This window comes from Vidua chalybeata, chromosome 18 (assembly GCF_026979565.1).
Source record: "Vidua chalybeata isolate OUT-0048 chromosome 18, bVidCha1 merged haplotype, whole genome shotgun sequence".
NCBI classification, from domain to species: domain Eukaryota; kingdom Metazoa; phylum Chordata; class Aves; order Passeriformes; family Viduidae; genus Vidua; species Vidua chalybeata.
This window is the reverse complement of record NC_071547.1, coordinates 7,283,130-7,296,763: the sequence shown is the minus strand read 5'-3', so window position 1 is coordinate 7,296,763 and position 13,634 is coordinate 7,283,130. Positions and strand designations below refer to the sequence as shown.

The 13,634-nt window shown below is 39.5% G+C and overlaps 1 protein-coding gene and 1 non-coding gene across 7 annotated transcripts; both read left to right on the top strand.

Moving 5' to 3' along the window:
• RANBP1 (RAN binding protein 1) lies at positions 1–10,010 on the top strand. 6 transcript variants are annotated; one of them, XM_053959907.1, is made up of 6 exons: positions 1–96; positions 2,110–2,246; positions 3,251–3,408; positions 5,121–5,249; positions 7,170–7,235; positions 8,143–10,010. In XM_053959907.1, the coding sequence occupies exons 1-6, from the start codon at positions 1–3 to the stop codon at positions 8,262–8,264; spliced, it is 708 nt and encodes a 235-aa protein (XP_053815882.1). In that variant the 3' UTR covers positions 8,265–10,010. The 6 variants fall into 6 exon arrangements, with proteins under 6 accessions (XP_053815882.1, XP_053815881.1, XP_053815883.1 ...); XM_053959906.1 differs by having other exon boundaries at positions 8,140–10,010; XM_053959908.1 differs by lacking the exon at positions 8,143–10,010 and adding an exon at positions 7,838–8,122.
• LOC128797444 (small nucleolar RNA SNORA77) lies at positions 7,314–7,445 on the top strand. Its single transcript, XR_008434138.1, has one exon. It is a non-coding gene; the product is annotated as a small nucleolar RNA SNORA77 (small nucleolar RNA).
• Positions 10,011–13,634: the final 3,624 nt, after the last annotated feature.

Below are 13,634 nucleotides of genomic sequence, written 5' to 3'. Positions count from 1 at the left end.
ATGGCGCGGGGGGTTATGGGAAAAGCGCCTGGGAAACGGGACAACAAAAACGCTTCTCGGGGGCCGAAGGGGCCGCGCCGGCGGTCGGTACCGCGGGTCGGTGGCAGGGCCGGTATCGGGGCCGGTTCCGAGGACCCATGGGGGGATCGGTGTGACGGGGCCGGGGCGGGCGGCGCTCTGCCCGCGCCGGAGGCGGGGCTGGGGGGGAGCGGGCGTTTCCCATCGAGCCTTGCGGCGGCGCGGCGCGGGCTGCGGGAATGAGGTAAAGGCGGGCGGGGCGCGCGGCAGGAAGCGGCGAGCGGAGCGCGGCGACCGGGCCCATGGCGGACACGGCGGTGAGGGGCGGCCGCGGGCCGGCGGCCGGGCCGGGAACGGCGCGGGGGAGAGGGCGGCACCGAGGGCCGGGGTGGGAGAGTAACGGAAACAGGTGGGGCCCGGGCGGGGGGAGCCGAGGTCGGGCAGGGCCCGGGGGGGGGGGGACGGACGCTGGGCCTTGCTGGGGGCTGGAGTGGCCGCGCCCGCTGGGCCTGGGGTTTGCGGCCGCTCCGGGCACGTGTGGCCGCTCGGGCCGGCCCCTCCACCCGCCTTGGCCGTTCCCCGGTATGAGGGAGCCCGGGCGACCCGGGATCTTTCGGGTAGTCCTTCTCCCCGTTTCCCTCCTTTCTTCTCCTCCCTCTTTCCGCCCCTCCCCCGGGCCGCTGCCCGGGCCCCTCGTGCCACACCAGTTGCTCACGTGCTTTATATCGCGGCAGGGCGGGATCGTATCGTGATAACGGGATCCACGTTCTCGAATGTGCCTGCTGTGAATTGTGTATTTCTCGTGGTCTGTGTAATTATTTGCTCAGGCGCAGAACGCATGATGAATTACCCTCCGGGACGTGCTTCTTGCACACATGGATACAATGTATAAAAGTTTGGCTAACGTTTCCTTTTTTTAGGAAACAGATGTGATGTAATTCCTTTCTCGCTTTTTTCCCCAGGCTGGAACACTGGGGACATAAAATTTGCGATACCTTGTGTCTAGTGGTTGATACAACTAGATTTTATTTTGCACCATTTTTTACCTAATTTCCCCTTGCCCCCCTCTTTTTTCTCTAGTTTACTATTTAGTAAAAATAGGCTGCTTTATTTCTGTTGTTTTATGCACACGTGGTGTGTACCTACTCTAAAGGCCATTGTGAATAGAGCCTGTAAGAGTGGACTCTTCCATTTGTAAAGTAAAAGTATTATTAACTGTGTTGTATGTGTAGACTGTTTTTCCTTTCTGTTACTCAAGCAGCAACAAAAAAAACCCAAACCCAAATCAGTTCCCTAGACCTGAGATAGCTGTTCTGTGGCTTTGCTAAACTTGCATATGAATTTCCCTCCTAGGCTTGTGTGCTGAGTGCTTCTTAGCAGTCTGTATGTATGAAGTACTAGAGATGTTTATCATTTACCTGCTAGTCATAGTAGTAAAAACTATTCTTAAGCTTAATGAGTCCTCTGACAGATTCCTAAACAACTTAAATAGGAAGTATTGTTTTGGCCATTTACCTGTAACCTAAAGTTCGTTGAGGAGTCTTAAAGCAAGAAACCTAAATTATTTTATGAGTATTACAGCTGTGCCTCAAAATATCTTTGATTGTGTTGACTGTGGGTGATTCTAATACATAAGACAGAATGATGAACTTGGGATGCAATATGTCCCTTAAGTTGGGTTAGGTGGATGTTGTGTGGGTTTTTTCCTAATTTTCCCATTAACATTAGGGTCATTAGGCACTAAGAAATAGGGTTTTAGTAGCATAAAACACATTACATAGGAAGAACTGTTGATGAAATTATTTTCCCATAACCCAGAGCTATTACTCCAAGGCCAAGCCTCTGCACAATTCATGAGTGGTAGGATTAAAACACCTAGAAGTGCATGAGCACCTTTTTGTTTCTTAGTGCACCTGTATGTTGACTTGGAAGTAATTTGTTTTCAGGTATAATCATATTTCTTTACTTTTATGGGGTATTACGGTTAATAAGATCTAGTTGCTGAAAAGTCATAAATGTTTTAAATGCAGATGTGAGTACTTCAGGGTTGGGGTACATAGCAAGTTTGTGTTTTCTTTTTTTCCTCCTCAGGAAGCACATGAGGAGCATGATACTTCTACTGAAAATGCAGATGACTCTAACCATGATCCTCAGTTTGAACCCATAGTTTCCCTTCCAGAGCAAGAAATAAAAACTCTGGAAGAGGATGAGGAAGAACTCTTTAAGATGTGAGTAGAATACTTTTCACTGTTATCTGAATGTTCATTAGGCTTAAACTTGACAGTGTTTATAAAAAGCTGCATAACTTGCAGCAATCTCTGTACGAAGGCTGACTTGGTCTGCACTGCGATGGCAGAGATTGAGTGGGGGGTGATTGATGTTGCCCCAAGAAAATGAACTCTGGAACCACAGAAGGGAGCTGATAGTGTGAAACTGGCTTTAGCATTGTTTGCATAAAAGAAGACAACAATTTAGGTAATAATCATTGAAATTGTGATCACAGAATGTGAAACAAGTGCCTTGGGAGGAAGGAAATGAGATGTATGTGGTGTTGCTGCCATGCATCCCTGGGTAAAGGGTGATGTACAAGGTACTGCAATAATAAAAGCAACAGCTGCAGTACAGTGTTGGGCCATTTGTGGCAGTTCCTGTCTGTTGTCTTCAACACAGGTTATCCTTAGATTATGCTTATTGTCAGATCAGGATGGCTTGATCTGCCTGAAGAAAAATGTAGTCTAAAGGCATAAGAAGCATTTTGAATTTGATCCCTGATGTGCTGGCTTGAAATAGGTTTAAAATTTCTGCTTTTGCTTAATCACAGAATGGTATTGCACATCTGGAAGAGAGATTTCAGTTCTCCTTGTACAGATTCTGATAATAACTAAAGTGATGGTCTGTTCCTGACAAGGTAGTGTGGTTAACTCTGGCTATAGCAAAACCTGTTAATTAGCTACCTGAATTTAAAGTTTGCCTACACAAAATATGTTTATCATCCCCTAAGAGGGTCCAGAACCTGTTGAATTTTAGTACAGTTATTACATAATTCCTAATATTATATTATTAGATTTTAATTTATCATATCAGTTTCTGAATGTGTATTTTGAAGCAGAACGGGGGATCTTATTAAAGGAATTGTTTCCTTCTTGTGTGTGGCTTTTAAAAAGAACTGTGCTGTTTGGTCGGGTGTGGTATTTTAATACATGCAGGCTAATTAAATTTTCTGTTCTCCAAGGCGAGCGAAGCTCTTCCGGTTTGCATCTGAGAATGACCTTCCAGAATGGAAAGAACGAGGAACTGGTGATGTGAAACTCCTGAAACACAAGGAGAAGGGAACAATTCGCCTCCTCATGAGGAGGGATAAAACCCTTAAAATCTGTGCAAATCATTACAGTATGTTTTACATTTCTGTACTTATTCTTGATTCAAAATTAAGCTTGTAGAATTGAAGTATGGTGGTTTCTTGCTCTTCATACAAGGCTTCAGGCATCAAAAACCATGAGGGTTTACTTTTATTAATGGAAGGAAGCTGGAGGTTTTTTCTTTAAGAGTATGGTAGTGCTGTAAGACTAACAAAAGTCACTTTAAAATTTAGCTGTGATAGACAGGCATTATGTGATTGCTTCCTCTGTGTGTGTGTGCTTTATTTTAATGACTAATAAAGTGTAGAACATGTAGGCCTTAATACTGCTTGAAATAAGAATTTAAGGTATGCTGGCTTGCTTTTGTAAAAGAGTGAGAAAAACCATGATGTAATAATTTACTACTTTGAGCTAAATGTCTGAATTTCCAAAACCAATCCTTAACCATCAGAAAACAGATACTGAGGTGCTAAGCAAATCTGAGTCTGCCTTTCTCTGCTTGGGAAATAAACTGAAATGAATGTGTTATATTGGGCTGACTCATTCAAAAAAGAATCCTCTTTGAATTAAAAAAAAAAAACCATGAAAGAGCAAGACAGACTTGAAAGTCAGCACAACTTGCAACAAGTAGACCAGTTTGCTGATACTTTGCTTGCTTTGCTGATACTCAGATTTTTATATGAGGAGTCTATAGTGTTCTGTGGTATTAAACTACATTTAGATAATTTGAAATAAGAAGTAGTTTAATGCAAACCTCAATAATTCCACCAACCAGACCGAATAAACCTTTTGTTTAGGGAAATAAATGTTGCACATAGGAAAACAGAATTCTATAGTATTCATGTCAAACATTGTTTAGGCTTTTTTTTCCTGGAAAAGCTGCTCTCCATATAGATTTGTTTATTGAATTTATGCTGACTCACAGTCAGACAAAAGAACTCTCTTCATTTTTGCAAAGCATTAAATGGAGCAAAATGTATTTTGATGTCTAGATGTTAAAAATGCAGGGAAAGGGAGTAGACTCTTCAGATTTCTCCTGAACTAGACAGGGCCCAAGGAGAAAAAAAGTCTTGCTTACACTTTGCATGTCTGTAATGTAAAAAGTCTTAAGATACTGTGGGAAGTAACATTTCAACTTCTCCAGTCAGTCAGGTGAAGTAATTGTAGTGTCTTGGAGGGACAGGGCCCCATTTACTGGGAGAGGACAAATAGATTGAAAGGACACTGTGTATACTTTGCAGCACCACAGAATTCTGTAATATCTTGTAGTACAGCTTTAAACTGATGGGAGAGGTAATTAACCTGATGACTAATTGAAGGAAAAATGCTTTTTAAAATTAATTTTGGTAGTAGTTTTGGTGTGCAGAAGAAGAATAAGTGTTGTTTGTCTGTCTGGATGCCTTTTCCTTCTAAATAATTTGTCTGTACTTCAGAGCTGTACTCAGTGACTCTTAGCATCTCTTAGTATCACAATCATCTGTTTTAAGCAAAAATTGAATCCAACTCTTTTTCCTAACAGTAGTGAATCCAGCATCCTCTCACACAGTAATGGCTTTGCATAATTTATTTGACAATGTAAAGAAAAATATATATGAACACCACTGTCTTGTATTTATCCCAAAGTAATTCTCTGTCAAGTGCTTTATGTAACGATCACAGCCCGTTTTCGCTGAGATTTATGGAGTCTGGTGTGGAAAACATTTGCTATTGTTCTCTGTACATCTTTTAATGCTTTCCTTTCAGTCACACCGTTAATGGAGCTGAAGCCTAATGCTGGGAGCGACAGGGCGTGGGTCTGGAACACACATGCTGACTTTGCAGATGAAAGCCCCAAGCCCGAACTTCTGGCAATTCGATTTCTAAACGCAGAGAGTGAGTGGACTGGCACTGAGCTTACACTGATTGTAAACTGTTATGTTCCCTGGCTTGTCTAAATGCTGCTCTAAACCATTGTTGGAGATGTGCTGTATCTCACCTCTGCATGGGAGTGTTAGCTAATTAATTCTTTATCTGAGAGAAGTCTGTTAATCACTTAACTATATCTGTTGACAAACAGTGTAGCAATTGGGTCTGCAGTAATATTTGTACAGTTTCTGCCCTAGGCACTTTCTTAACCTAAGCTATGTAAGTGCTAGAATTAGAATAAAACTACAGGCCCTTAAGAGACTCACATACAGCTTACTTTCATGTGATTCAGGTGCTCAGTTGTAGTTAAGATTAGAGTTTTGCATTAGAAACAAGGAAATCCTGACCTGATATTTCTGGTCCGTCTGCATTAGCAGAACATCTGGGTTGGTTTTTCTTTTTTTAATGGCGTATGTAGTATCTTCTTTGTTTTGATTAAACGGAACCCTCAGTGAAAAGTGCAAGTCAGACCCATCATACTAGTTGGTGGGTTTTTCTGAAGTGAGTACACTGAGTACCAGAAAAGTAACTCTAATAATGGATCAGCTAGGATTAAATCAAAGAAGTGTTTGGAGGCAGAGGGGGTTTATGTTGTTTTGTTTTGCTGTTGGTTCGGGGTTTCTTCTCAAAGGAGCAAAATGAAAAAGCATTGCATTTCTTGCTTTACAATTTGCCACACAAGTTTAGTGTGGTAGCCTCCTTTTCTCCATACATACTAGATGAATCATGAAGTAGTTGAATATTTTAAAACTTGATGGATTTGACTACATCAGGAAAGAACTTTAGTATATCTTGCCATTTTCCTTTGCCTTAAGTCTCCGATGTCATTTTGTTTAGCCAAATAAACCTTTCTGGTCCACCTGTTTAGTGCTTGCTTCTCAATCAAGTAGGAAATGAAGGGGTAACTATTTGCTAATCTCTGAAAAGTCATTCCCTCTTTCTGGTAGAGGCTGTTCAGCTTATTGAATGTTCTGTCTTGAGGGAGTAGTCCTTTCTTCCTCTTTGCACTTTGCAGTATTGACTAAGCAGGTGACAGGTGAACAGACCTAAGTTTGTCCTTCAGGTGTCTCTCCTGTTTGAGATGCTTGAAAAGGAATCGATACAAACACTTCCTGGACTAGTTACTAAGTGCCTTCAGAATTCCTGTGGGGCAACAGTGACCTCCTGTGGTCAGCCAGACCAGCTTGGGATGCCAGGGTAGTACTGCCTTGGTCATTCTGGTGTCAGGAACCTCCTTGCCCAGTCCCTTCTTGCTTGTATTACTTGTGTAGATACATTATTACAATTTGATCAGCTGCTTAGAATGGTTATTGAATCAAGTGGTGGCTTAGACCAGAATGTAATGAAGATTATGCATTGTTGGCTTTTGCAGCGAGGAATAGCCCTTGGGTACAGAGTCTGAATGCTGTACTGGTGAAACAGGCATTATCTTCCTTTGCTGATGCTAAGAACCCCCAGTTATAGTCAGGCTGTGGAAGACTCTTAAGGTGTAACACAGTTGGCAAGGATAGCAGTTCAAAGCTAATCTTCAGTCTTTTGCATAAAGATAACTGTATTAGCAGTCTCTGACATCATATTCCTCTTCCTTTAGGCTACAGACAGCTGGGAGTTGCAATAACTACAAAACAGCTCCTGCTGGCATTACATTGTGAATATTTTGCAAAATAAGATGCTTTAGTCAGCTTGCTGAAGAAGATGAATTACTTTTGCACGAAGATGTGATTGAAGAATTTTGCATCTTGTATGATTTACTAGATTACTTCATAAGCCCCTACAAATTTTGTTTACACAAAGATTCCCCTGGGGTATCTTTCTTCAAGATTAGAAGTATTCAATGTTGTGAGGTGGTAAAAGTAATGAAAAAATATTTTATTTTCATTGAAACAGATGCACAGAAGTTCAAGGCAAAATTTGAAGAATGCAGGAATGAAGTAGGCAAGACAGCAAAGAAAGGTAAGGTAGTCTCAGTGTACTTGGTGCCACATTTCTGAGCTGTGTGAGTGTTGCAGTACCCTGGAGTGTCGTGTTCCAGCAGACTCACTCTGTGCTGAACTGCAGCCTTCAGTTCAGGTGCTTTTCTGTCTGCGAGAGTAAGAGCTCACAGGAGTGACGATGGCCTTCTTTCCTGTAGAAGGCTGTTACAGTTGCTGTTGGGACATGGCTGCTTTGGAGAGGCTGTCAAGGAAATATTTATGGCTTATAGTAAACAAATGAACTGTGAACACTGCAACCACAGTGCTTTTTTCCTTCCAGGTCCTTTTCCCAAATTTTGCAAATGTATAATACTTACTGGTTTTTGTGGTTGTTAGTGTGTGTGAGGTTGTTCACAAGTCTAACAGATTATTGCACCTCCATTTAGAATTGCGTTTGTGATGAGGTATGTCACCATGTAAATAAAATAAACATTTCTATCTTTCTTAAGTACAGACTACCAGTGGTCTGCAGTCAGCATTCTTCAAGATATTTAGATTGGAGTTTTCCAGTCGTAGGAGTTCCTATGCCCCAGTTTCAAACTGGGGAACTTGACTTTGGGTTTTTTTTTTTTTTTGGTTAAGATGCCAAGAAACTAAGGGCTTATCTGGATACTTTATTGGTAGCAGAACAGCTGGCCCGATGTTACACATTCCTCAGTCCCTGTGATTAAGCCCTCGTGTAATGATTAATTGAAATCTGACATCTGAAGTAATTACCAGAGGAAAAGAAATGGAATGAGTCACTCCAGTGGTCAGTGAAGAATATCTTTTTGTCCAATACCAGCTGTCTTTCCCCACCCCCTTCACCTTCTACTTCTTTATGCTTTCTCACAGGAAAATGCATTACTGCTTGTATATAATATCTTTCCTAACCAATCTTTTAGCAGGCACAGACAAAAATGATAGTGCTGATAAAGTTGCTGAAAAACTAGAAGAGCTTTCTGTAAAGGAAGAGAGCAAAGAATCTGAGAAGAAAGAGACCAAGGAAAAAACTGAAGAAAAGCAATAAAATCATCCTCGGCCTTGCAGTTTTTCCTTTACTTTTTTTTTTTTTTTTTTCCTTTGGTTATTTTTTTAATTTTTACAAGGGACTTTATATGGAACTGCATTCAACATTCACATTGTTTTTTTCTAGGCTTTTGCCCTTTGGAAGGTGTCTTCAGAAAAATTCATTCCCCAGTTATGAAAATGTACTGTGCTAACTTTCTTTTCCATAGTGGAAACACTTATTTACAGTCATCCAAAAGAGTGAATAAAACTTGAAAACAGCATCAGGGGACAGAACTGAGTTTTCTGTATACTGTAAAGGCTTATGAATACACTTGTTTAATTGAGCTACATATCATCATTCCTGTGAATTAAGTAGGTTAATAGACTTTGTCAGCAGGGAAGATTAGGATTGCATTTGTGTTTCTTATATGGCTTCTAAATTGTAATGTAACAGACCTTTCACACCTGCTGCTGTGTGTACTTGAGCAGGGAATGTGCCTGTACTTTTTGAAATGCAGCAGACTTCTGGAATCAGACAATAAGAGCATTCCTGGCACACTGATGGTGAAAATAAAGGTGGGGGACAAAATTTCTTGTGTCAGGTGTGAGAAGCATTTTCTTCTCACAAAATGAAATCTGTGCTTCCCCCCCTGCCCCAAGTTTTAATAGTACAAAGGCTTCATTCTAGCAGAAAGCTCCTGCTGCTGTCCCAGATCTTCCATGGTGCTGCTTGCTGACTGAAGGCAGCTGCAGCAGCCTGTCATGCTGTGGTGTGTGCAAAGGAATCAGAACTATTTGAGTACCTTCCTGTGAGATTACACCCTCGCCAGTATATTGTTGTAGTCTCAAGAATGTATAGGTCTAAAATGTATAAGCTTTTTTCCCAGGGCTTTGGAGCTCCTGTTTTTACAAACTGGAGGAATTTTGAACTTCTCAGATGTTTGGTAGGGAGGCTGTCCTTCTTGGAGAGCAGCAGGCTGGAATTCACTTTGGAACAGTTAATTGTGGTGCACATGCTTGAGGGACACCCTCCTTGCCAGAATGGGCAAATTGGTCAAATCTCTTCCCTGCAAATGTTTTTTGTTTATCCAATTTCAAATTAGTGCTACAGAGTAAGAAAATAAACTATAGTAAGCAATAAAATCAACGCAATTATGTCTGATAGATAAATTGAATTTTGTTGTTAAACACTAATACAAGGATTGTGTTAGGAATAGAGATGAAATTCTATTATAGTTTCCAAAATAATTATGAAAACTGGACAAAACTTGCTAAACTGTAAGACTGAATGATGTTAACATGGGATAGCAAGACCTTTTTGTCTTTGTAAAGAGGCTTTTAACTCAGTCAGGTTCTGCAGTCTACCTAAGGAAAATATATTTTTTAAAAATAAATCATGTCTTTCTTCTTAGCACTGCCTTTTGATGCTACAGTGAATGAGTCTTAAATCTGGAACTGTAATTAAGGTACTCACTTCATTCAAACAAAATAATTCCTTTGGTGTTTTGCACGTTCCCCTTCAACTACAGCAGATATCAAAAGTCTGTTAATTAACAAAGATGGTTGAAAGGCAAAATAAAATGCTCTTTAGTGTTTCTGGTTTGGAAGTAACAAGACAAAGCTATTTTGAAGTATTTAACATTTGAATGTAAAAGCCAAATCTTTTATCCATGAATCACTGTAAATGATCTGATAATGTCAAACTGTGTCTAAATTGATAGAAATTACTTAAAAATTTCAAAATAAACTTAAATTTTCATTTAAAGGATTTGCTTTTTATTTTGAGAATTCTTACTGGGAATGCATATTTAGTCTGCAGGGGCAAAGTGATGAAGGCAGCAAAATAGATGAGTTGCATTTCACTGTCAAACATTGTTCAAAAGGGAGGGGGCAGCACCTGAACGACTTAATTTATCTTAGTTATCGATGACTCCTGCTTAATGTTCTTACCCTCTCCCCCTCTTTACTTCAGCATGCTTAAATGACTTCAAGACATTTCCATTCTTGTTTAGGTTAACTGATCTGTGTTTACAGTTCATGGATTGAAACCATCCTTGCAAGTCTTCAGTCTCAAAGAGCAAAGCTAAGAGAGACCACTCAGTCAAATAATTTCTCTGGGTAACATTTGGCTGAAGAATGTTTTAGTCCTCTAAACTAAAGGATGGTCAGTCAAAGTTCTGGTCACTTTAGCTGTTCTACACATTAAAAAGCAGTAAGTATTTTAAAAGTTATCTCAGTGAAATAAGTCTTGTTGTTTTGTGCAAGTCATTCTAATGATTTAACTTGCCTATAGGTAAAGTAGACTGCCAAGTGAAGATTTTTAAAAAGTCCTAATCTGTTTTTTATAAACAAGGAAAATATAACAGGGTTAATAAAGCATTGTTGGGTGCTAAAGTCTGCAATTCATACAAATTTTCTGCTTGCTTCAGGTTTAGAAAGGTGTTATGTATAGCCAGGCTTAGTGATCCAGTCTTTGGTGGTACGAATGGTTTTGTGTGTATGTGCTGAATGGATGGATGAATGAGGACTCCTGAGTGATAAATTCAATTTACAAATTGTTACATTTTGACAAGCATCACAATAGTATCTTCTTAACAGCAAGTTTAGGTCTTACAGAAGTCTACTTATTATAGAAATTAATTCAAAGTAGTTCACTTTAGATCCCATGTTAATTATTTTGAAGACTAGACTAATCTGTTGGGTTTTTCTTCAGGAATAAGTTTGTATTAGTAACACTAAATGTCTCATTCACAGGTTGCAAACACTCCCAATTTGTTGTGTTTTAACACTAAATGTTGATTTTTTTTTCCCTGTATAATAAGGTAGCTTGTATCAAATACAAGTTCTCAGTGATACCAAAATCTCAGAAAATTAAAATTCTTCTCAACACTATGCAAATAGGAGAATGTTGTAAATTCTTAATTTTAATACAACGTGCTTGAGGAATACCTGTATGTAAAGGGAAAAAAATGAGTCTGAGTAGTTCTTTGGATTTTGTTGCTAACTGTTGTTACCAGTTTGTGTTGTGTCCTCTGGTGGATGCTGTGTGTGGCTCAGGATGAGTTGTGCTGAACTCTGATGTCCTTCAGCAGTGCTGGGCCTTGTACTGCTCCATCTCAGTGCATTCCTTCACCTAGCTCAGTGAAAAACTTTAATGTTACTAGAAACTTTACTCTAAAGAAAAGACTCTGAATCAGAGTTCAGAAAACTCAGCTTGACACCTTAGTAATATTAAATTGCACCTATTTATGTAGAAATGGAGATAATGGTGGAGATGACGTTACAAACTGCCCTGCTGGGTTTTGATCTGTACAAATTGCCATTGGCTTTCAGTCCTTGAAGAGTGGGTGATTATTTAAACAACCCCAAACCTCCCCAGTTAACTTCCCACTGCTGTCTTCATTTATGCCCTCCTGTTGCCAGGACACCCATCTGTCCTGGCTGCTCCAGGTTGTTTCTAGCAAGCTGTATTTTCTGAGGTATCCATGGCAAGCCAGTGTTTTAATTTTGATTAGCCAAACTAAATTCAAAGTGTTTTTACATTGCTGAGGTCATGTGTAAACTTACACTAGTTCAGTGAAGTGAGCTGTGTATAAAGGATTTTGTTTTATTTGATGATGGTTTATTTAGGATCTACTTTAAAGGTCTTCCTAATTAGATTTAGCTAGAATTACTCTTCAAAATAGAAGAGAAATTGCCAGTTTTTTACCAACCTTAACTAAATCTTTGACAATGTATCATTTTCAGAGTAACAAGCTAAGGAAAACTTAACTGCAACAGATCAGAATTATTTTGCTTGAGGAAGAAAAGTTTGAAGTAAAGAGCTGTAGAGTGGATTCCACATGTAAGTGATTTCTCACACTAGTTTGTGTGAAAACAAGGTGCTTCTCAAGTAAGCAGCTTGTGCAAGTAAGAATAAGGAAATAAATATTGAGGCTGTGAAAACTGACAAGCACAGGAGCAAAACTCTTCCTAAAATTTAAGAGCTGAGCAGTGTCTACAGCTATGCAACAGATTTTATGACCACTATATTTTTATAATATGCAAATTTAGGTATGGAATATCTTTGTCCACTTAAGTCACATTAGACACCAGCCACTGACTTAAGACTTCTTCATGTTTGTAAGACTTGTCAAACTAGTTTGCTGAAGTCTAGTGAAAATGCAACCTACATCAGATCCATAAATAAATTACTTTTGTAGAAATGCACATTTTTTTTTTAGGTATTAATGGTGCAGGTAATGTTTGTGGGGTGTATTTTCTGTTACAGCAATATAATGTTTTAAGTACAAAGAAGGTGCTAGCACAAATCTGGATTAGATGTTGCATACAGCAAATGTCTCTTATTTTGTGGAAGGTGTCTGACTACCACAAGTATTTCAGCAACTTTGCAGTCTTAAACACGTTTCCAACTTTCAAACTGGGAAAGTCCAGCTCATTGTTTATCAGTCTTGACTCTACAAATTTACATCAGCTGATTCACTGTATTGTAGGTATGAACTGTTGTATCGAGACGTGTAATTTACTTACAACCTAAGAGAGAAGCTACCAATGTCATGAGCCTTGCCTATTCATGTTGTGCTGGCTGGCCTCACTTCAAGTAGTTTAAATGTCATCATTTTCTAATGCTTTTTTTCCACAAAAGCAATTATGGTTATTGTAAACATGAAGGAAGATGGATTGGACATTAAAATGACTGAATATTTTGTATGCTTGGAGGATATTTCTCAAGACTATTCTAACAGGTATAATTAAAGTTATATTGCTTCATATAAGTAGTGCTTATCAGTTTTAACATCTTCTTTGCTGGTTTATGAACAGTGTTGGCTTGCAGAGTTTCAGCAGAATCATTTAGAGTGGTATTTCATTTAGAGGAGAATTGCACTTTACTAATGGTTTTAAACAGGATGGTTAGTGAATCTTTAAAACTGCTTGGAGGCCTACCTCATTCTGATCTAAGTAGTTTTTTGTGAGGATCACTTAGGAATCAATATGCAGAGTTACTAAAGTCTCATAGTAAATGCAACTTGACATGCTCCGTCACTGCTCTTGGGAAATACACCAGATCTGTTCTGAACAAATGCCATCCCACAAAAAATACCTATTGGAGTCATCTAGAAAATTTTGTCATAAATCTCTTAAGGCTACTGAGAAGTCATTATTAGGCAATAATTTCTTGATTTATCTGGTAAGAAATGAACAATTACATTAAAATTGTCATGTTAAATTTTCAGTGGGTAACTTACTAGGCCTGGCTTGTACTCAGAACTGTCTGGCCCTTGCTTGGACTTTTGGCAGCACTGTGCAGCACAAGATGATCCAGGTGTCTCTGTTCTGAGCACTGTAAATTTGAGGGGAAAACCAGCTTTTATTAAACAACGGATTTGTG